The sequence below is a fragment of the Euprymna scolopes genome, unplaced genomic scaffold (assembly GCF_053919585.1).
Source record: "Euprymna scolopes isolate OS-2025 unplaced genomic scaffold, ASM5391958v1 sca177, whole genome shotgun sequence".
Taxonomy (NCBI): domain Eukaryota; kingdom Metazoa; phylum Mollusca; class Cephalopoda; order Sepiida; family Sepiolidae; genus Euprymna; species Euprymna scolopes.
Genome location: NW_027633188.1, coordinates 1 through 24,710, shown reverse-complemented (window position 1 = coordinate 24,710; position 24,710 = coordinate 1). Strand labels below are relative to the sequence as shown.

Here is a 24,710-nt window from a genome sequence, read left to right as displayed (position 1 = left end):
TATCTCAGGTGGTTCAGCGATGTACGGCATGCTACCTCTGGTATCCATAATGTATTGTGACAGCCCATGCACTAGCGAGGAGCAACAGATATGGTTCAAATACTGCATGTAACCTGGTTGATGTTAATTCTTTTGAATAGATGACATGTATAGCATAAAACTAAATGAACATTTCATGAGCAAAGTTTCTTTCCTAGAGCTGCCCATGTGGAACACAATACCATGGGGCTGCTTCCCAGCTGACTATAACACGGGCAATTTTAATTTTTACCCAATTCCCACCATTATAATTTATTACAGTATTCACTAATTAACCTTATCCTTGAGTGTAAAAATTTAAAAAAGTTGTTAGATGTGGCCTGATATTGCCCATCCTGTGATATGTGGGATATTCGTTCTACCCTAAATACCAAAACTGAATGAAGAAGAGAAGATAGCTGAACGAATATTTTACATCCACCCTCTCCGTTTTACTGCATACATGAATGTGATGAATCTGATAGAATTTGAACTTTGACCTGTTTATTGCAGAGTTTGTTTTCAGAATCATTACATGACTAATATCAACCCCCCCCCGTTCCACACACACAAAAAAATACTAAAAATAAAACTAATAATAAAAATAAGAAAATAAGATAAAAAAGTAACTCATTTTTTTTCCTGTTTAATCAATGGAAATGCTTTTTTTCTTGTTTGGTTTGTCTATATTATGGCACATCAACACTAATGTGGTATTTTTCAATTATCAATAAAAATGAAAAAAAAAAAGGAATGTGAGTTACCACTAGTTTTAGCTTCTGACACAGTTGATGTTGACAGGTGAACATGACCCAACATCCAGGCAGACGCGCTCTGGATGCCAATGTCTTCTTGGCTTTTCAAAACTGTTTTCGCCAATTGAAGAACGGCAACTGGATTGACAACATTTCCAGACAACGAAGGAATTGAGTGAATCTGGAAGAAAAAAGAAAAACAAGAAAAACAACTTGTTGGACATTTCCCAAATGGGAAAACGTTTTTGTTTCCTTTAGCAACATTTGCTATCCACTCATTTTGCTAAAAGGTTTTTACACCATTTTTTTACTGTTGTATTCCTTTAATAAAATTGATAAAAAAAGTGATTGACATAGCAAGATTTTGGTGTGATTGCTATTCATCTACTTACAGTGATAAGGCTTCTTTCTGATCCAACCAGCGCCATTAGACCTGCCAAAGCAGAAATACGGTGAAGAGTCGGAGATTCCTAAAAAAAAAAAAAAAACAATTATATAAACATTCATTTACAAGATTTAAAGAAATTTATAATCCATAAAAATGAAAAAAAAATACTCCAAACAGATGATGAAGTGGTGCCATTTTATTTACTTGTTGCTGTTATTTTTGTTTGTGACAAAAGATTTCTGAAGAAGCCTTGAAAGTACAGGAATCGAATCAGTGGAAAATGGCAACATCCAAGATCAAGAAAATCATCTGGAACATAACTAAGACCATGAAAACATTTCTAAAATTTTGCAAAATATGAATAAGGTTTTCCAGCAACAAAAAATTACTCTTTCTCTTTTCATTCAGACGGTCTTTCTCTGTAAATATTCAAACATCTTATTGAAGAGAGAGAGAGAGAGAGAGAGAGAGAGAGAGAGAGAGAGAGAGAGAGAGAGAGAGAGAGAGAGAGAGAGAGAGAGAGAGAGAGAGAGAGACAGAGTGCAAGAGGGTGTAATAATTATTTTATTTTTTAGTGTTCTATTAATTATGAAGATGAAGACTGAGCCTAAAATTGTGGAATTGAGTGGATTTGGAAGAAAAACAAGAAATACTCTTGTTGGACATTTCCCAAATGGGAAAACGTTTTTGTTTCCTTTAGCAACATTTGCTATCCACTCATTTTGCTAAAAGGTTTTTACAACATTTTTTTACTGTTGTATTCCTTTAATAAAACTGATAAAAAAAGTGAATGACAAGATAAAATGCATATTTGAACAAAAGTTTTGCCAAATCAATAAAATAAACAAACAGAAAAATTTACGCAAAAAACTAAATCATCAGATGTATTCATACATGACTAGAAATGAAAGATCATTTATTTTATTCAAATGATTTTGTTTTGCGCAGTTTGAGTAAAAGAAATTAAGATAAAGTCAATTGGTGAGCAGGAGAAAAGAGAAAAATGTTAATCAGCTAAAGTTATTGGATACTGTATTCTTCTTTGAACTTGTCTGCATTTATCTCTAAGAAAACATTGTAATCATTTGAAATAAAGTGAAATTTTTTTGCTTGAAAGAAAGCAAAGTTATGTACGTTACTGGCAAGAAATAGTTGTGTGAAAATAGAGAGAAAAAGCGGACCTTAAAAAGTAGAGAAAACGAAATGCAATTTTTGGTAAAAGTCAGCTTTTTCTGTTGTAAAAAAAGTGAATTTTTGCTAACTAGTATAGAATTTGAAGAATATAAAAAAATATACTAGACAAATTTTATTTTTAAATAAAATTGTTATTTAGCTTTCAAAATATATACAAGTTTCTTATCATAAAGTTTTACATAATTCTTGTATATTGGCTTGAGTAGTTTTCATAGCAAAGATTTATGATATATTTAAGATTTTGTCCTTTTTACATGTTTTTTTTAAAAATTCATTTTCACCCCAAACAAGGCACATTGCCACTTTGATGTAGGGGACGACTATCAAGGACAGTAGTTGCAGGGATACTAAGATGTCTGTTCACATTACACTTGAACTTCTGCATGTCAGTACAGTTGGGAAAACATGAACCTGGAAGGGAGTTCCACAGTCTAGCAGTTTTGGGGAAGAAACTATTAGAGTAGAAGACCTTACATCTAGGGATGTCTACTGTGTAGGAGTGGGACTTGGTTGCTTGTTGAGTTTGTGGGGCGTATTTACGTCGAGGGGATACAAAGGCTTGTAGTTTATCAGAGCATCCACCATTAAAATAATTGTAAAACAGGCAGAGGGATGCAACATTTCGTCGATGGGACAGTGGTTGAAGCTTGGATAAGAGTTCAGAACCTGTCACGTTGGCGACTCTCTTTTGAACTCTGTCCAGGAGTGAGAGACTAGTAGCAGGTGCACCAGCCCAAATGTGACAACAATACTTCATATGAATGGTGGCCAAATAGAGATACAGGATACTTTCAGGCGTAAGTAATTTTCTAGCATGGTAGAGAGAGCCCATCTTCCTTGCAGCAGCCGTGGCAATGCTCTCAATGTATCTGTTCCAACTCATGTTCCCTGTGAACGTTAAGCCAAGAAGTTTGAAGGAAGTACTTTAAAGTAATGCATCTTTAGCCATAGCTATTGGTGGTTGAGAAGGTTTCTGGTAATTATTGAAAGAAACAAACTTAGTCTTGGTAGCTTTGAATGTGACCATCCATTTTTGTCCCCATTCCACCACAGATTGGAGGTCTTCTGCCATTTCCTTAGATATGTGTTCATTGTTTTCCCCTTGTGCCTGTTATAGAGTGTGGTGTCATCGGCAAATATACCCATCTCAGTTTTATCAGGGACGTCATTTATGAATATTAGGAATAATAAAGGTCCAAGGATAGACCCGTGAGGTACAGCTGCGTTTATATCATATTGTTTAGATGTATGACTGTCGAGGACAACCTGGATTCTTCTCTTCTTTAAGAAGAATTTAATTATGTTAAGTATTCGTTCAGAAATACCATATGATCTGATTTTCCTGAGAAGACCATCATGCCATACCTTGTCAAAAATCTTAGATATATCTAAGGCTACTGCTCTACCCTCCCCTGCTTTGTCCAGTGTATGGTATATATGTTCAGAGATTACAGTTAGGATATTTGCAGTAGAACAGGTACTTGCCTTAATCCATATTGTGGGTTGGACAGAAGTTTAGCAACTGTAAGGTGATGGACTAGAGCTTGGTTAATTATGGACTCAAATATTTTGGTGAAAAGACGGAGGAGGTAAATGAGGCGATAATTTAGTGGGTCAGTTCTTTCGCCAGAATGTTTGTAAACTGGTACCACAGAAGCAGTTTTCCAGCAATCAGGAAAGCAAGATTCGTTAAAGCATTTGTTATAAAGTTTTGAGAGGACTGGAGCAACCTCAGCGGAGCATTTTTTTAATAGCACAGCCGGGATAAGACCGGGTCCACATGCTTTTGAGGTGTCTAGGTTTTTTATGATATCCTGCACCTGAGAAGGGGTAATTTTCAGATCGTCTAGTGTGGCATCTGTCTACAAAGGAAAGTCAGGAAGGGCATGGTTTGTTGGATCCAATGTGGAGTTTAAGGTAAACCGATTGGCAAGCATGTTAGCCTTTTCAGATGGCGTGCAAACAACATCATGATTGTTGGATAGTGGGTGAATTGTTGATTGCTCATTATTTACTACACTGTTAATTATTTTCATTGATTTCAATTCTAAGTGATATAATCGCTTAGAATATAAAGAATACAAAATCAAACAGGGCGTCATGTTATATGCCTTGGTGACACATATCTAACCAACGACAAGAGTAATTGAAATAGAAATAATAATAATAATAATAGTGTTGTTGGTAGAATTCAGTTTTTTTTCCTGCTAAAAACTGTGTAATCGACAGAAAACGTGAATATAACAAAGAAAATTGAAATGTTTGTCGGTTGTTCGAGGTTTTTAAATTTTTTATGGTCATGTAAAATATAAACTGATCAATAACAAGAATAAATAAAATAAAACCGAGATGACCCTACCGCATCTATGTATGTGTTTGACCATTCAGTGCATACATCTTGTGTAAGTTGGTTGATGCTACTATGGCCGACCATATTGAGACAATAGCACAAAGTTCCCAATGCAAGGTTCACACCACTCATCTGAAAAGACAAAAAATATAACTTTTTGGTTGAAGAACCAATTTTTTTTTTGAAATCTGAGAACTGGGTGGAAGCATCATTCTGAACATGAGTTGAAAGTCAACAAAAATAACATTAAATTTATTAACCAAGTATTCACTTACAAATCTTTCAAACACACGAGATTCGAATTTGCGTAATGACATTCTAAAAAATCTGATGTTTCTATTTGTGCAATATAAGCATATCTTGATATTTAGATTATAGAGGAGATGGCAAAGACTCTTATTCTATTGGTATGGACAAAAATTGAAATGTGGGGGTGCGGTGATAAAGTAAGCAATATGTGGAAAAATATGGTTTATGTGTTCGACATAATGTTTTAATGATGATCTTTGTGCTAAAATTAATTTGAAAAAAAAAATTTTTTTTGACAGACTGTGTGTTTGAATTTGGCAATAATTTCTGTGATATAAGTTATGAATAAGTTTGATTATCAAACTACCAATTCTCAAGTAAATTTAGCAATGTGTCTGTTGCTACTGAGTAACTGTCTCCTGACATTCTACTCAACATTCTTCAACTCCTTTTCATATTTATGACATTTTTCTCCAGAGAAATATATGTATATATTTCTTGTTGATTTTTTTTTAACAATAAATATGGTTAAATATCGTCTTTGTTTCAAAGCTTGTTTTACTTAGAAAATCGCCCATATTTTATTTGGACATATATAATATTTTTATTTATTTTTTTATTATTTTTAAAACAGTAAAAATAAAAAATAAATATGTGTGTGCTATGTTGTCATATATGAAATATACTGTGAACAAACAGACAGACAGAAACACAACTTTATTATAATAAATGTATATATATATATATATTAAGAGATGTATATACACTAATAAATAAAATTGTTAAAGATAAAAAAAAAATAATCTTTATACAAAAAACTTATCAAGCTACCAAAAGCTCTACATAGATAAGTGGGGCAATTAATATAAAAAAAATGAAGGATGAGAATTCAAAGTTAAAAACTTTATTACATCAAATTAATAAGGAAAAAAGAAAGTAAACCTCTTTAGGTCATGGCATTTAGAAGCCAAATGCTTCTCATCGTACAGGTAGAGAATTGCATCAGCAGTGAGATATCTACTGGAGCGGTAGAATGATCCCATCATTTTTTCCAGCAACCTTAGCAATTTGACTTGATGTACGTGTTCCATTTCAGATCAGGAGTAAAAGTCACTTAGAAGCTTGTCAAAATATGGAGTCTCCTCAAGACGAGAGCCATTCATTTCAATTGATGCCAGACGGGGATCAGAGCATTGATGATGGAAAAATAGAAACTTGATTTTAGATGCATTAAAATTAACCAACCACCCCTTTCCCCATTGTACCACGTGCTTAGGATCAGAAAGAACTTGGTTATTTAGGCCTTTGAAGTGTTACCATAAATGGTAGTGTTGTCAGCATAAATACCTATAAATGATCTTAGGATGTGATTTGGGAGATCATTGATGTAGATCAGGAAGACAGCTTGGCTCAGGATGGACCCGTAAGAGACTCCAGCATTAATACTGTGAGCTTCAGATTTCTGCTCATCAACCACTTCTCTTATGAACCTATCAGAAAGAAATGTATATATCTATAAAAGTGAAAGTGTCTGTCTGTGTGTGTGTACATTTCCCTACCCAATACCTCTGTCAATTTTAAGTCTACAGACTCGAAATTTGATATACAGGGTACCGAGAATTGGGAAAATCGATGTGATCTGTTTTCGGCCAGAAATTTGGTGATTAAGGAGTCAAAGTTCAACGATTTGACCTTTGAGAACTCTACCAAACTCCTCCGACAATTAAGGGGTCAAAATTAAAAAAAATTGACCAGTTTTTTTTTTTTTTTGCTCAACATACATCTCCTAATACCCGGGCAATGCTGGGCATCCATGCTAATGATTTAATAATTGAGAAGACATTTCCAGCTATACTATAGCTGAAGATCTTTTAGGGTAGACCTTTATGCCATACCTTATCAAAGGCCTTTGATATGTTAAGAGCAATTGCCCTAGAAAGGAAGCCTTCGTCGACAGATTCACTAATCCTGTGAGATATAACTGTTAGCACATCTGCTGTAGATCTAGCAGAACGGAAACCATATTGCATGTCTCTAAGAAGGTGATTTTGCCAAGGTGGTTGACTACTTTTCTACTTAACACAGATTCCAGCAACTTACTCATGATGTACAGGAGATTTATTGGCCTGTATCGAGAGGGAGATGACCGATCACCTGAATTCTTAAATCGGGGTACTGATGAGATTTTCCAGAGTGTTGAGAAGCAATTCTCCTTAAGACAATGCTTAAACAGTTTTGTAAGTATGGGAGCTAGTTTTGGTTGAAGCTTTTTCAGCACTATAATAGGTATGTATATGCAAAAGACTGCCTGCCTTCCAGGAAGTAATTAATTGAGCTATATCCTTCTTTATGGAAAAACAATTTTCATTTTCCATTTTGATAATTTGTGAAAAACAAAAAATGATTGGCATGGTGTTATTTATTATGTTGAGGAAATTTACAAAAATGTTATTAATTAGAAAAAAAACAAACAACAAAAAGGCTATTCATCTGGTTTTTCGATATTCAAAGTCAAGGGATTTGATGGCAGGGATTGAAGATTACATCAATCGAATTGTTGTGCGAATAACATTCAAGATGAGAACGAAAGTCTGAAAAATGGAAGTGATACGAATGCTATTTTATGTTAGATAGCTATTAGAAATTGATCTTCAAACTAACCTATCTCTGGTCAGGTCTTTATTTATCCCCCTTTCAAGCCCATGCATATAATTTCCTCGCATGTTTTTTCTTGAAGGAGACTGTGTTGGTTTTGCCACATTGGAAAAATAGATAAGTTAGATGTAGAACAGTTGGAAGGCTAAGAAAACATTGAAAGAAGTAATAAGGATGAATTTGAGAGAAAGAGGGACAAATAAAGACCTGGTCAGAGATGTTAGTTTGGAAATCAATTTCTAAAAGCAGACATTAAATAGCATGTAAAATGGTAAAGTGAATATTATATCAAAACTCTAGAAGTTTCAGCACAGACAGCTTTTATAACTAAGTGCATTCTCTGGAAAGACAGAACTTAATAAAATGATTATTGTGATGTTAGTTTTTGTTGAGCACTGTTCATTCATTTAGAAACGAATCAGATGATTATTGTTGGCATTTGTTTCCTGGACATCTTTCTAGTTGGAATTCTTTTCTAGAAATACATCAGGTACTTACGGGAGGGACCAAGTAAAGGCTGCCAACATCATTAAGTGAAAACTTTTCTGTACAACGAATTGGATTTGAACTTGACATACCCAGGTTGTCAGTTCATGTCATTAACCACTTAGCCACCGTCATCTCCCTGTTGATGTTGATTTCTTTGTAGTGCTTACCTGAGGGTTCATATAGCTGAGTTCTTTTAGATGCGCCATAATATTGTCGACTGTTTCAACTTTGATGATGTTTCCTGCAAAAGTGGAGCCGCTTATACAAGCCACAGAAAAACAGAGCACCTACCAAAAAGAAAAACAGAAAAATCAATATTTAATAAGATTTTGCTTTAATATGTTTGATGGTATCAAAGAAACATGTCTGGTTAGTAAACAGAAATTAAGTAAAACATATCTCATATCTCCTCTAGTTTATGAGCAAGGTTAATATTTTTATTTTTCTTAAAAGATTTTTTACATAAAATATGCAAAAAATATTTTACAGAAAAAATGCAAAAAATATTTTACAGAAAAAAATCCAAAAAATATTTTACATAAAAAACGCAAAAAATATTTTACAGAAAAATGGTTTAAAATTCCTTTTACAGACAAAAACAACTCTTTACTAGCATCTGTTTTGTTTCTCAAAATAAAAAAATCCCACAATGCATTAGTGTTAAATGTTTTCGATTCGTAATGGGGGGGGTATGACACCAATGATTTCGATGATCGTTTTTTATGGAGTCCACTTTTTAGCTTTTATATCGACATTGGAAACTTTTGTGATTGGGTCGTCCACAATTATAGCAGATAATTTTATTCTTTTTCTTGGGAAAATTACTTTTGGGGAAAACATTGCAGTGAGATGTGTAATTTGGTGGTGTCTGTTTTCGAGAAGCATTTTTAAACTTCATGACTGATATAATGGACTGATCCAACACCCCTCAAATGAATGGACTGTTACGTCTATAAAAAGACAAGCAAACTCTCCTCACGTGGGAGACAGAATTTAGTACTAAGCTGTCAATGGACGCTTAGAAATGTGTGTACCTTTTTACCTAAATAAACCCTTTCTGTACAACCCCAGTAATAACTTGTTATTCATAATAATCTACGATATAACAGAGAATTTAGCTTTCTGTACAACCCCAGTAATGACTTGTTATTCATATAATCTACGATATAACAACTGGCGACGAAGAATTCGAATGAAACTCACTAAAAAACAAAGCGAAGGAATAAGCACACAAGAAGATTAACGAGCAAAAAACAAAAGAAATCCAAAGAAGGAAGAAGAAAAAAAGAAAACTTTGACAGAGCCAACATTTAAAAAGTAAGTGTTTCAGTCGGTTACAGTACTAAAAAAAAAAAAAGAAATTAACATTTTGAAGCGAACATTTTTTTGAAAAGAATATTTAAAAAAAAAAAAGTGTCCATTTCAAGTTTTATTCGGCTGGAAGTATTTTTTTTTTTCTTCTCTTCGGAAGGACATTGTGCTTTTAATTCATTGAATTTATAGGACATATGAGTTAATCTTTTGTTTAATTGTGTGGTTTTGTAAAAAAAAAAAATTTTTTTATTAACATGGAGCAATTAGTGGAATTCACTAGAACTATGCAATCGGCATTGTTTGCACAACAAAAACAAATGGAATTACTTCAGCAACATCAATTGAAGCAAAGCGAAATACTACAGAGTATTTTAACGCAGCAGAAAGACTGTTGTTTCACTCCTGAAGGAATAGCAAATTCTTTATCCGAATTTGTATACGAGCCGACAAATGGGTTAACTTTTCCGGCATATTTTCGGAGATACAAAAATATTTTTGCTAAGAGATGTCAGTCTTGGACAGACGAAGAGAAGATTATCCTTCTTCTTCAAAAACTTGGATCTCAGGAAAATACAAAGTATACGAATTTTATCCTGCCAAAGAAACCTGAAGAGATCTCTTTTAGTGAAACAATAAAAATATTGTCAAACATTTTCAGTGAACGAGATAGTCTATTCTATACACGTTATAAATGTTTAAATATCACGAAGCAGGAGGACGAAGATTTTATTACTTATGCAGGGAAAGTGAATGCTCATTGTGAATCCTTTAAATTAAAAGACCTCAAAGAGGATATGTTTAAAAGTCTAATCTTTGTGCAAGGTTTAACAGCCTCTAAAGATAAGGATATTCGTTCAAGGATATTATCCATTATGAACCAAGACACAGAAATAACGTTACAAAAAGTTACGGAAAAGTGTCAGAAACTGTTAAATTTAAAGCAGGACGATATAAGATATACAAGGACGGGGATAAAGTTTTTTTCAACAATTATCGGGCAGGGAAGAGTTTTTGGGAAGAAGGCATAATCTCAAAAAGAATTGGAAGAATGGTCTACATTATAAAAGGTCAGACATTTTCCCACAAAAAACATATAAACCAACTCAGACCTCGATATATTGAAATAGTTAAAAACAATGAAGTACCGATGGAAGTACTGTATGACATTTTTCACATAGAGCCTCCAAAAAAGGAAGCACCAGTAACTGAAAATACAAGTCACTCACCAAAATCCAAAAATTCGCAAACGCAAATTTTAAGGAGAAGTGAAAGAAAAAGAAAAAGAACTGAATTTTCTGGACAAAGTCAAAAAAGAAAAAAATGGTGAAGCGAAATTCTAGGGAAGAATTTAGCTTGGGAGGAAGGTGTATAATGGACTGATCCAACACCCCTCAAGTGAATGGACTGTTACGTCTATAAAAAGACAAGCAAACTCTCCTCACGTGGGAGACAGAATTTAGTACTAAGCTGTCAATGGACGCTTAGAAATGTGTGTACCTTTTTACCTAAATAAACCCTTTCTGTACAACCCCAGTAATGACTTGTTATTCATATAATCTACGATATAACAATGACATTGCTGGAGTTATTATTGTCCACCATCATCCGATTTGTCTCTTTGTAACTGCACAATGCCACTTTAAATTCACTAAAATTTATGGGTTTATCTTTTTGTGTTATAACAGTTGTAAATGGTTTAAAATTGGTTGGAAGTCCCTTGAGGGTCATTGATATCAGCAAGCTATCACTTATTATTTCACCTGAGAGTTTTAAGGCATTGGCAGTTGTTTCTGCCCTTATAACGTAGTCAGTAATAGTTTCATCCTTGTTACATTTTAGAGACGTTAATTCTGTATACAGTGATATAATTTTCGGTTTCCCTTTTGATAAATAATGTTCTCTTAATATGTTCAATGTTTTCCGTCCATCATCCAAGGCATCTCTTATAATCAGAGACAGACTTCTATCGTCTAAGCATTAAATCAGTTCTGCAAAAACAGTCGCATTCTTTTAGAGAAATTCGGGGTCATTAGGATTCTCTGTTGTATTGTTTACCTAAGTATTAATCAGAATAAATCCTTGGCATAACACTGCCAAGACTTTCACTGAATAGAAAGCAGAAGTCAAAAAGAAACTTTTAGTAGAAATAATAGATTAATTGGTTAATATTAACTTGAGAAGAATCCTAAAAATTTCACTTGGCATTATTTAGAAACAACATATTTTATCAAACCATTATATTTAATGTTTGGAGATAAAAAAATATAACTTAATAAACAAAATAATCATTAGGATTCTCTGTTGTATTGTTTACCTAAGTATTAATCAGAATAAATCCTTGGCATAACACTGCCAAGACTTTCACTGAATAGAAAGCAGAAGTCAAAAAGAAACTTTTAGTAGAAATAATAGATTAATTGGTTAATATTAACTTGAGAAGAATCCTAAAAATTTCACTTGGCATTATTTAGAAACAACATATTTTATCAAACCATTATATTTAATGTTTGGAGATAAAAAAATATAACTTAATAAACAAAATAATTGTGTTGTTGAGATTGTATCATTTTGTGTAGTTTCCGAATCCTTAGATACCCCAGAAATTTTACCTGTTACAATTCGAACCATCAGAGAAAAGACGATGGTTGGTGCATAACCTGTTAAGTGTTGAGATATTATGTTGAAAAAATATAGCGGTGAAGAATCAGTGCAGTTTCGATCGATTAAGTAATTCCTAGTAAAAGATGGTCATCAAATAAATGAAACTTCCAATTATTTCTCTGTATAATCGATCGTCTATTAATTTTGTTTCGGTCTCTATATTTATATCTATATCCATCTCAACGGGAGTTGTATGTGGTTTGCAGCCTTGCATTCCGAACTTCAGCAGAATTTTTTCAATGTACCGTGATTGCTTCATTGTTATAGTTTCATTTTCACAGGTAAATTTTATACTGAGGAACCATGACAATTGTCCAAGATCGGCCATTTTAAATTTTTTATTTAATCTATTTTTAATATCTTTTAAAGTTTGAGGCGTAATATATCGTCAACCCAGAAAATCAAAATCAACAATTTATTACCTATATTTTTGGTATACATGCACACATCGATGGGACATTGCTTGAATTCTTGTTCTATTAAATAATTATGGAGTGTTAAAAACCAATAGTGTGCACTTTGTCTTAGGCCATATAATGATTTATTCAGTTTACACACGTAATTTTTATTTTTCATTTTAAATCCCTCTGGAGGGTAAATATAGATTTCACAGTCAATCAGAGCATTTAAATAAGCATTTTTACATCCTTTTGATGTATTTTTAAATTGTATTGAGCGACAAATTGTAATAAAATTCTAATTGTTGTTAAATTTGTCATTGGTGAAAATGTTGCAAAATATTCCACTCCAGAAATTTGCGAAAAACCTTTTGCAACTAATCTTGCTTTAAAAGTTTCACTGCCAGAAGCTGTGATTTTTTTGGAAAAAAAACAGCATGAAGAAATTATATTCTTATCTTTTGGTTTTGCCACTATTTCATATATGTTATTTTCAGATAAAGCATTCAATTCAGTTCCATAGCTTTTTTCCATTCTTGGTGATTTTCTAAATTAATCGCCTCATTATAACTTTCCGGTGCACTTTTCAATGAGTAACAGTAATCCACTGCGTAGTCTTGTATCTTTTCAATTTTTAAGATCTGACCTTTTTTGCTCCCTTATCAGGTATCGACGTGTCTGGTAAATATTTTCGTCAGTAGTTCTACTGTAATTGTCGTCGTTATTAATATTTTCATTATGATCGAGTAAGATACTAGGTAATATTTCCTCAGGTTTTTCATCCACTGGATCACCATTTTTTAAAATTTAATATATCATTGAATTTTACACATCTAACTCTTTTTATGGCATTTTGGTCTGGAAAGTAGATTAAATATGCTCGACTGTTTTTATCATAACCTACGAAAATACCTTTTTTGCTTTTAATATTTAGTTTACTGGTATTTTCTATAAATGCAAAACAATCTGAACCAAATATATGCATTTGGTTCATTTTTGATTTTATACTGCAAAACGCTTCATACAGTGTTTTGCCTAATCTTCTATTGAACGATCTATTTCTGATATATGCTGCTGCCATTAAAGCGTACGTCCATAAACTATAATTCGATAAGTAGGCATCTTGCCATCTCAAAAAAGGTCCGCCATGCTTTTTCAGCGGTGCGATTTTGAAATGAGGAATATGACACAGATTTCTAGTGTTTAATACGATGGTTAATTAATAGAAGTTCAAAGTCTTTACTAATAAATTCAGTCCCATTGTCTGAGCGAATACATTTTACCAAACCATACGCAACAATATCAGCTAAATATTTCTTAGTGGCAAGGATAGTGTCGGATTTGTTTTTTAGAAAATAAACTATCATTAAACTGGAAAAATCATCAACAAAGTTCAAAACGTACCTTAGATTATTTCTCGCATCGGGCTGATCGGACTTGCCAAGTCACAGTGCACAAGTGAGAGAATTTTTGTGTTTTTTTTTTGTCTGGTGTTTTGCTTATATACTTTGACATTTTCCCCTGTGCACAAACATCACAATTTGGCAGATCGTCTGAAGGTATTATTTTCATGCCTTCGCAAGTATTTGGTAATTTTTTAATATCAACTGTATTGCAGTGTCCTAGAATTTTATGCCAGGTTTCCAAGTCGTGACAGGCAGTTTTTGAGGGAACCATACTTTTAAAATGATATAGTCGGCCATTTTCTTTAATGTCAAGTACAGTTCCATTAGGGTATATCAATTTTGACTTGTTTTGGCCAAACTTTATATTCGTGCCCTGTTTAATGGCAGCCTACACAGAAAATGTCTTGCTTAAATGTAGGTATGAAAAGAGCATTTTTTAGAATACAGTTACAAATTTCACCATTATTATTTTTTAGTGATATTTTAGCATCGCCTTTTGAAGATTATATCATTTATTTGACTACTGTCGGCAAGTTCGACAAAATGACTTTGTGGATTAAAGTTTGAATCAAACTTAATAATCAGATTCCTTGGTGATAATGTGTGCGGTAGCACCACAGTCTACAAGGAGATTTTTACTGTTTGTATTGTCAAAATTATACATGAATAGAAATGTATGTTCTTCATCAAAGTTCTCAATGCACACAAAAATATTTTACAGAAAAATGGTTTAAAATTCCTTTTACACACAAAAACAACTCTTTACTAGCATGAAAGTAGCATATCTGTTTTGTTCCTCAAAATAAAAAACATCCCACGATGCATTAGTCAGAAGATAAACAAGACGGTGTCATTTTGAAAATGGTCTCCATTTGCATGACAAACAATGAATCACAATTATTTTGTTTATTAAGTTATATTTTTTTATCTCCAAACATTAAATATAATGGTTTGATAAAATATGTTGTTTCTAAATAATGCCAAGTGAAATTTTTAGGATTCTTCTCAAGTTAATATTAACCAATTAATCTATTATTTCTACTAAAAGTTTCTTTTTGACTTCTGCTTTCTATTCAGTGAAAGTCTTGGCAGTGTTATGCCAAGGATTTATTCTGATTAATACTTAGGTAAATTCCATTTTAATTTTAAAACTCTACATAAAATAAACTAGTCTTTACTTTGAAATAGTTTTATTTTTAATAAAAGATGTTATACTCAGAATATGTTTTTTTAGTTTTTACTAGAAATTCCTTTTTTATTTTAAATTTTGAAGTAAAGACTATTTTTTATGTAAACTTTTAAAATATATATCTTTTAAAACCATTTTTAAAAAATTCAAAGACTAAAAACAATATATATACCGACAAGACTTCCACTAAATAGTAAACGGAAGGTGAAAAGAAACTGTTTTAATAAAAATAACCAATTAATAGCGCTATTCATTGTCTCTAAAAGAGGAAGAATAACTGGACAAACAATTCTGCAAACAAAAAAATTGTTTAAACAAAAAAAATTATTTTAACAAATAAAAATTCTAAAACTCCACGGATGAACAAGTAAAATGAGATTTTACCTGGAAGATGTTAGAACTTGTGTCCAAGTCTTTCAGATGGGAAAACAATTTGTTAAGACTTGTTGCCACACGTTCTCGAGACTCAGGTTTTCCATCTTCACAAAAGGCACTAAGGGCAAGACCCAAACCAAGCACAGAGCCAGATCTGATGTAAAAAACGGACAATTGTTAGATTATTATTATAGTGAACATATATTTGTACATTACAAATCAATTTAGAGTTAATTCATAAAACCTGCATGTGTTTATGAAACAGTTACTTCCCTTTGATGCTGATGAGTCATACATCGCTATTATTACTCTACTAGCAGTTCAGCCCGGCTTTGATCGGGACCTATGTTCATAACTTGCCTTATGTGTGAATACACTTTATGTAACATTTCAAATGTTTAGACCAAAATTTGTCTGAGTAATTTCCAAATCCAAGTAATTTTCAATGTCCAAGTTACATGCATCTAAAATTTCAAGTCTTTAGAACCAAAATTGGCGGAGGAATTTGGTAGAATCTGCAAAGGTCAACTCTTTTAACTTTGACCTTTTGGCAGCCAAATTTTCGCCTCAAAACTGAATACCCGTTATGTATAAATTTCAAATGTTTTGCTGCATGTCTAAATACTCGTTATGTATAAATTTCAAAATTGGCTGAGTAGTTTGCTAGACACTGCAAAGGTCAAATCTTTTGAATTTTGACCCCTTGACAGCTCAAACTTTCAACCCTAACTGATTAAAAAGCTTGCCCTATATCTGAATACCCTTTATGTAAAATTTCAAATGTTTAGACCAGAAATTGGCTGAGTAATTTGGTAGAGACTGCAGAGGTCAAATTTTTATTAACTTTTACCTCAATTTTGACCCCTTAACATTTATTTTTTTGGGCTCAAATCAAATTAAATCGTTGAACTTTGACCCCTTGACAACCAAATTTCTGGCCGAAAACCGATTAAAAAGATTTTCCCAAATCTTAATACTCCTTATGTCAAATCTCGAGTCTCTAGACGGAAAATTGACGTTATTTGGTAGGTAAATGTACACACACAGAGACATTTTCATTTTTATAGATATATAGATATAAGTGAGAATGTGTGTGTGTGTATGAGGACACTTCTCAACCTATATACTCCATGAATTTTTGATCTACATACTTGAAATTTGGTGTATAGGATATTCAGACATGTGGAAACTTTTTTATCAGTTTTCATCCAGAAAAAACAGGCTGCCAAGGGTTCAAAATTGAAAAATTGGTATGTAAGAGTCGTCAGAGTTTTATTTATTTGCTAATTACTCCATGCATGTGTGAATAGTTCTCATGACAGGTTCATTACGTTGAAAATAAGTAGTTTCAAAACAACAGTTTTTAAGGATTGTGTCAAGCCGGCCTAATGGTTATCATACTTTTTTTTCACTTACAAGAAGTGAACTTTACATTTTTTTTTTTATTGGAATCCTTTCAGATGAATAATTTGTATATTTATTTGCGGACTGTTATTCTGTTAGTAATTATTAGGAATACAGTTATGTGATTTAGCATTCCTATCCTGTCGTGGTTAACCACCTGAAGAAGGCCAGAGGATGAGTTGGCCGAAATGTGGTGAAACAACAACAACGATGAAGATGGGGATGACAATCCGCAAATAAATAAAACAAAGTGAACTGCTTAGAAAACACAAGGATGGTTATCAGATGCCTGAATAGATGAGGAAGAGGGGTTCAAAGAGGACTGAAGGTATCTCTGACCAGTCAGATCACCCAAAAAAGGTAACCCCTTTGTTTGGAAAAGAAGTACTTCGTTAAACGGGGTGGGGATGGGGGGGAGGAAGAGTCCTGATGCAATCAGATTTGTGAGAGAAATAATGTCTGGAGATCAGCTGGATCTTCAGTGAAGTGAATGTCTCCTCTGGGTGACTGAACAATGACCACTAACAAAGAGCCAGGATCATTCAAGTAAAGAGATCCCAAGAGAATAGAAAGAGAGGTAATAATAGCCCCACCCTGGAAGAGATGACATTTCTCTGCGTAGAGCAACATTGTCAAAATCAGATTGAGCTTAGAACTGCACGCCAGTGGAACTCTCTGGCGCTTGCCTGTTTCCCACCTGACTACAACTTGGACGTCTTCAAGTCCAACATAAACAAACTCCTGACAAACCACCCCCTTAAGTAAGACACTCTATCAAAACCCCCAATACTAACGATTACTACAATACTATCTCATTGATTACTGTACACGCAATAATCCTTATCCCTGAGTGGCCTTCGGGCCTTGATAAGTGGTGACCCCCTGTAAAAAAAAAAAAAAAAAAAAAAGGCTGAACATTTCCAGGTGGATTTTATCCATTTTGACATAAGAGGCTATTATTTTATGTCTACAGAGGCACTATATAAGGCGGTGAGCAGTAAGATATCAGTTTGCATGACATTTAAATTTCTGCTTGTTAGTACAGTCAGTAAAACAAGAAACAAGTAGGGAACTTCAAAGTCTAGCAGTTTGAGGGAAAAAATTATTCGAGTAGAAGGCTTTCTGGCATCCATGGACCTATACAGTGAAAGGATGAAATTTTGCTACTAGTTAGGTTAGTCGGAAGTATGTCAAACGGACATAAGTGCTACGAGGTCGTCAGAGCACATTCTATTAAAGTACTTGTAAAACAGGCACAAGGATGCAACATTGCGTCAATAGAACAGAGGTTGGAGCTTGGTTGATAGTGTGACACTTTTTTGGACGCTGTCTAAGAGTGAGAGACAAGTGATAAATGTACCAGCCCAGACGACAAGAATATTACATAAATAGGCAAAGAGTGACTTAGAAACGTTTTCATACGAAATATATGCTGTGTAGCCTTGTAAATTGAATGCAACAAAAACAAGTATGTTGTCCATGATTGATGTAATGTAAGGATTTTGTATAGTTTTCTATTAACCAATAAAAATAGAGCTTCACATACCTGTTGGGTAAATCTTCATCCAAACAACAGTTTTCGAGGGCATCCAGTGACTCCCACACCTGCTGCATTCCCTAGAGATAAGAAATAAAGATATAATTAATAAGGTCGATATTACAATCAAGATGTTTGATTAAAAATTATTCAGATGGACTCATCCAATGTTGTCTGGCACTATTTCACTTGTCTTTGGCTTCAACCCTTATTCTTTTTCAGATCAATTAAGTTTAAAAAAAAATCAGTTAAATGAAAGAGACAGTGTACACCAATTTCTTCCAGTTACCCTGCGTACATTATAACAAACCAATAATAAATCTCAGTTGTTTTATTTTTTTGTCAAAAGCTCAATTTTTAACACACAGAAACATTTACTTTGCAAAAAAGATACGTTTTTAAAAATCTTGACTATAAATCGAATAATGAAAAGCGAATTTAAGACACAAAAAGTTAAAAATGCTACAAAAATAATATAAGTATTAAAATGTTCAATAATTTACAAGAAAAATCATTTATTCAAATGACAATTTAAATATAAATTGAATAATGAGGAAATGAGAAAATGAGATAATGCTTAAATCATACAAAATCACAACCAACGTAAATTTATGTTGGTTGTGGTACAATCAGAAAAATAAAATCTTTGATTTTTACAAATACGGACGATTTATTTGTTTATTAAAAACATTTTGTAAAAATAAATTAAATGAATACTTAGTATCCTTCTCTTTTTTTCTCAAAATAATCTTTCCTTGCGTAATGATTTTTTTTGCGGACTGTTATCCTCATCCTCATAGTTGCTGTATTTCACCATGTTTATCCTCTAGCCATCTTCAGATGATTAACCGCGATGGGATAGGAATGCTGATTCTTGTAATTTACCCCCAGCAATTACTGCCTTCCATAGTTGTCGTCTCACCTCGTTTTAGCCAACTAATTCCCTGGCCTGCTTAGGTGGATTGAAACCGCTATCTTCAGACAATGATCACCTGAATCCGTAGAGACTCAATGCTTCTATCCATTGTGCCATGGGCCCCGAAGGGCAAACAATTCCACAAAAATCTTTCCTTATATCAATATTATATAGCTTGTAACAAAAAATAAAACAATTGGAAAAGATTTTATATCTTCAAACATTTATTCATGGAGTTTGGTTTGTTTTGCAGAAAAATGTTTTTTTTTTTGACTTTGCAAAGCATGTTGAAGTTTTGCAAAGGGAAAGGAAAAAACAATAACATCAATGTTTAGTGCATTTTAGGTCATAGATAAAAAAAAAAAATAACTTGATCAATTTACACGATTTTTGAAATATGACATTTCTGTTCCATGACAATTATGTACATCGCAAATATTTTTCTGTACTTTTTTTTATAATTAGGTTGAATTCTGGATTTGCACCAAAAAAGTTAAGACCAGAACATATTTAATTAGTGCCAGTGAAATACTAATAAAATAATGTTGTACAATTGTCAAAGTAAGCTATTTATAGTAATCAGTTATAACTGGGTTTATAGCAATCGTTTACGACTGGGCTTATAGCAATCGTTTGCGACTGGGCTTATAGCAATCGTTTGCGACTGGGCTTATAGCAATCGTTTGCGACTGGGCTTATAGCAATCGTTTGTGACTGGGCTTATAGCAATCGTTTGCGACTGGGCTTATAGCAATCGTTTGTGACTGGGCTTATAGCAATCGTTTGTGACTGAGCTTATAGCAATCGTTTGTGATTGAGCTTATAGCAATCGTTTATGATTGAGCTTATAGCAATCGTTTATGATTGAGCTTATAGCAATCGTTTGTGATTGAGCTTATAGCAATCATTTATGATTGAGCTTATAGCAATCAATTGCGACCAGGTTTGGCAATAATAATGATGATGATATGCACAGATTGGAAAAAATCAGCAGCAGCCAAAGACAAGACTCGATACACAAAATGTAAAACTGTCGAAAAAGATCTGACTTACTTTAGATCCACCAATTTCACTAAAATGTTCTTCAAACAGTCGCGCCAACAACATTCCCAGAGAGAGACCATTATGAAAGAGAAGCACCGGGGATTCTGGTTGGTTCGGTTGGCCAGGCAGACTACTGGTCATCATGGTAAGAATCTCAAATAGTTTGAAAGAAGTGTCTGTCGTTAGTTGGCAACTAATCATCCTCGGAATGGCCAAACAGGCCGAGGCTTGGCACAACATGCTTGCCGCTGCTCGGTCTGATACAGATCTCTGCCAAAATAAAAACAAAAAAGATTTTTAGAAAATTTTAATCACAAAAGTAAATTCAAGATGAAAATAAAAACAAAAGAAAAAAATCTCTTAATAAAGATGGAAATTAAAACAAAAATTATTTTACAAAAGATTTTTGCATTGTAACTTGGCTTATAGATAGCATACATATTTCATTTTTAAATTAAAACAATGCTTATATCACGGAGGGAGAGCACAACCTTAACTATTTCATGTCACGCGTTCTCTCCCGGACATTAAAAAAAATATCGATTTTCCATACTTATCAGAGGCATTCCAATGCAAAACCTATCTAAGAACACTCCCAGACACATGAAATACATTTGTGTGAAATTTAAAAAAAAAAAGAAGAAAAAAAGTGTCTCACTCAAAACTTGCTTTTATTTGCATTAGAAAAGATTTTTTACTATCAAATTCTTTTCGTGTTCACATCATAGCATGGAAAAGAAAAAACAAAAATTTTTCAGAAGACGTATCATGTCGAAATATTGATTTTAAACAAAACAATTTTTGTTTATTTTACAAAATCTTTGCATTGTATTTTAACTTATAAGCATATGACATACGTATTTCATTTTAACTTTTAAAAGTTCTAATTAATCAAATAAATTGTACAGTAAAAGTCCTCATATCTAGATAAAGTTATAACCAAGTAGTGGAGGTTCGTCCATTAGAATGGCAAGAACCATCTGATTATCCTGAAAGGATGATGGAGGACGTGCTGAATTTTGAAGCAAGAGTTGTGCAACTCCTAACAATACGTCTTCTGAGTTGGTATCGCCCGAATCTAGTATCACGAAGACGTCCAGAATGATAGGAAACAATGCCGAGATGAGCACATAGAGCACTTGGTATTTCCAATTGGTCACTCATTTTAGCAATGACCAGGCTCAATGATGCTTAACTTTAGTGATATACCCTGATTATGCCGTATCACATCTGAGTAATGTCACAATTGGACAGCCACAAAGCCAGACAGAAAAATGTTTTTGTTTTGCTGAACCAAAAATACATGTTAGTTTTTATTACTTCATTTTTGGTTTTCTGGATAATGCAATGTTATATAACAACAACCGGCATTCACCCTAGGTTGGTTGAACCAACTTGCTCTGAAGTAAGAAGTTTCTAGGGAATATCAAATTTACAAGCAGTCCCCAGTGGCATGTATATCCTGGTCAGATGATGATCTTAGGTTCTTGCAGTTCTTGGTGTTGGTGTCTTCCTACATACAGCACCTGGTATTCCCAAATGGCTACTTAACTATTACTGACCAGGCTCAACATTGTTTAACTTCAGTGATCTAACATGTACCAGTGTGTCAATATGATTATGTCATGTGTGTGTGTATATATATATATATATATATATAAATAAAATAAAATGTGAAAGGAGTTGAAAACTCCTGTTAAATATTGAATTCAGTCATTTTAGTAAAAATTTACATACTTCATGTAAGCACCATTTGTGTGAGATTTCGCATACAATAATCGGCTCAAGATTCAAAATGATATTAAAATATTTTTTAACTAATTCGAGAGCCGAGATCTCTTCTAATTAATACAAAAAAAACCAAAAAAAAAACCCCAAAAAACATTAACTAAAGGTGTAAAGCTGCCTGGAGTTTTTCCAACATAAATAAAAAGCGACTTTTATCAGCTGTCTAGTATTTTTAAAAAAATTTTCTAATTAATGAAAATATACTCTAAAAGTTTTTATATCTGTAGTGATTTATATTTAGACAAAGTGTCATATATTTGAACTCTTATACATCTCTATCTTTACTTATATATAAAACGCACTTTGTGTGTGTGTGTGTGTGTGTGTGTCTGTGAGTTTATTCCTATGAACTCCAATACAGCTGGACAGATTTTTTAAAAAATTTCACACAACTGTACTTTATGTTTCTGGGAGTGTTCTTAGATAGGGTTTGCATTAGAATACCTCTGATAAATATTGAAAATCAATAATTCAAAAAATCAGATTAAAGGAGGAATAGTCTTATTTTTTACAAAAGTTAACACCCTTATACAGTCTAACGTCACAAGTGCATTTGAGAAATTTTATCACTGCATAATCAGAAGGGCCCAAGGATATAAAAATCAACAATAAGTTCTTTGATAAGACAGTGGCGTGTTCGACATGAATGTTTCTGTTTAAAACACACCTGGACCATGATACTTGACTTTTGAATTTTAAATCAAGCCAGTTTATATAAAAATAATTTTATAAAATGAACAGTATAATCTCAACAGTGCAATGTAGACTACAATTTATTGTGGACTAAATCACTGCGGCGAGGCATGTGAAGCTTCTTTTTGGTGCACGATGATGAGTTCCCAACTAGAGCAGGCAAACAATCAATTTGATTGAAAAATGGATGATTTCAATAAAAATATTAGAAGTATGGAACATTTGTTGATCTTCATTCAATTCCTACCAATGTCGGGTCTCTCTACTAGTCTAGACACAAAGTTGAATCCAAGCTCTCCAAAATTGTATTCAATCAGTTTCCTGTGTTCGTGGCTTTTTTTTTTTTTTTGACATAGGAGTCACCACTTATCAAGGCCCAGAGGCCACTCGAGGATAAGGGTTAAAGAGTGTACAGTAGTTGATGGGACAATATTATAGTAATTGTTAGAAGTGTAAATTTGGTTAATTGGATTACTTAAGGGGGACAGCTCATCAAAACTTGTTTACATTGGACTTGAAGACGACCATATTGTAGTCAGCTGAAAAGCAGGCAAACGGAAGACAGTTCCACATGTGCGCAGTTCTAGGAAAGAAGCTTTGTTCATGGAATCTACGTTTAGATTTAGGCACAGATAAAGAGTGGGGGAAATTATTGATAATGTTTTCAGCTAGACATGTGTTTCTCGTGAAAGTTTGGCAGGGTGGGACCATAGGTTGGAGCTCAGACAAGCACTTGCCATGAAAATAACGATAAAGCAGAGACAGGCTTGCGATGTCTCTTCTGTGAGAAAGAGATTGCAAAGAAGAGAAAAGGGCATCCTCTAGTACGCTATGAAGTCTATTTTGAACTTTGTCAAAGCAGGATAAGGTCTTTCTAGCAGCTCCTGCCCAGATGTAGCAACAGTACTCAATCCTTGGATGTATCTGGCTCTTATATAGCTTCTATAGCTTTATGCATATTGGTTGAAAACTAATGAAGGAATTTTAAAAACTTTGAAAAATAAATGCAATGAAAAATAAATGGAAAGAGCCAAAACATAATTCCCTTCTGATTATCAGAATGCAGTTGTTAATTTATGCAAAAAAAACAAAAAAAAAACTCAAAATAAAATTTTCAAAAATTCCTTTACAAAAAAAAAATGTAGCAAAATTTTCACTTTATGTGAAAATAATGTTAAAATTGGTATTTCCACATAAGGTTAGAATTAAACAGAGAGTGGAAAATTCTATTAGAAGTTTTGTTAGAAGTTAAGAATATGTGTTAGGCTATGATATCAGACAGAAAATCAGAAATGAGATGTGGTTTATCTCTTTTGGCTTGTGAGCTAATTGGATGTTGTTTGAAGTTCTTCATTTGCCTCTCTGGGGATCCACTTTAGAGAAGGAGGGACGAATAAAGACCTAGCAAGAGATAAGTTAGTTCGGAAGTCAATAAAAGCTGACCAACACATGCCAGCATGTAAAATGGATGTTAAACGGATGATGATGATTTAGGATTGATAAACAAATTTGCGGATAAAAATGAAAATACTGACCTGTTGGCAAAGTCCAAGCAAAGCGTTTCCAGTCGGTTTATATTTGACATTCCATATTGATAAGATCGAGTCTGTTATTAAGGAAACCCATTGTTTGTATTTCATGTGGGCAGGATACGCCTCACTTTCCAAGACCTTGGTCATATCCTCTCCAGAACGATATTTTGCCACGGCACACACCAGTCCTGAGAGTGCTAACATTGAATTTGCTTGCATTGTGGGATTGCCTCTAACAAAAAAAAAAAAGTAAAGTAAATAAATAATTAAAAAAATGGAAAATAAACATGGAATTACATGTTTTCTCATCTCTATAAGCATTTTTATTAGCTGCTCTCAAACTATCATGTAACCG

At 33.3% G+C, this 24,710-nt stretch overlaps 1 protein-coding gene across 1 annotated transcript in view; it reads right to left on the bottom strand.

Annotated features, from left to right (window-relative positions):
* LOC145273796 (focadhesin-like) overlaps positions 1-24,603 on the bottom strand; it is a gene marked incomplete at its 3' end in the record, with an annotated part of 71,694 nt that extends 47,091 nt beyond the window's left edge. Inside the window, exons 1-8 of the mRNA XM_080127131.1 lie at positions 24,359-24,603; positions 20,352-20,612; positions 18,392-18,462; positions 15,451-15,595; positions 8,266-8,385; positions 4,715-4,837; positions 1,166-1,243; positions 783-954 (exon numbers count right to left, since the gene is read on the bottom strand). Coding sequence (XP_079983257.1) covers positions 783-954; positions 1,166-1,243; positions 4,715-4,837; positions 8,266-8,385; positions 15,451-15,595; positions 18,392-18,462; positions 20,352-20,612; positions 24,359-24,574 — 1,186 coding nt within the window. The remainder of the gene's footprint in view (positions 1-782; positions 955-1,165; positions 1,244-4,714; positions 4,838-8,265; positions 8,386-15,450; positions 15,596-18,391; positions 18,463-20,351; positions 20,613-24,358) is intronic.
* Positions 24,604-24,710: the final 107 nt, after the last annotated feature.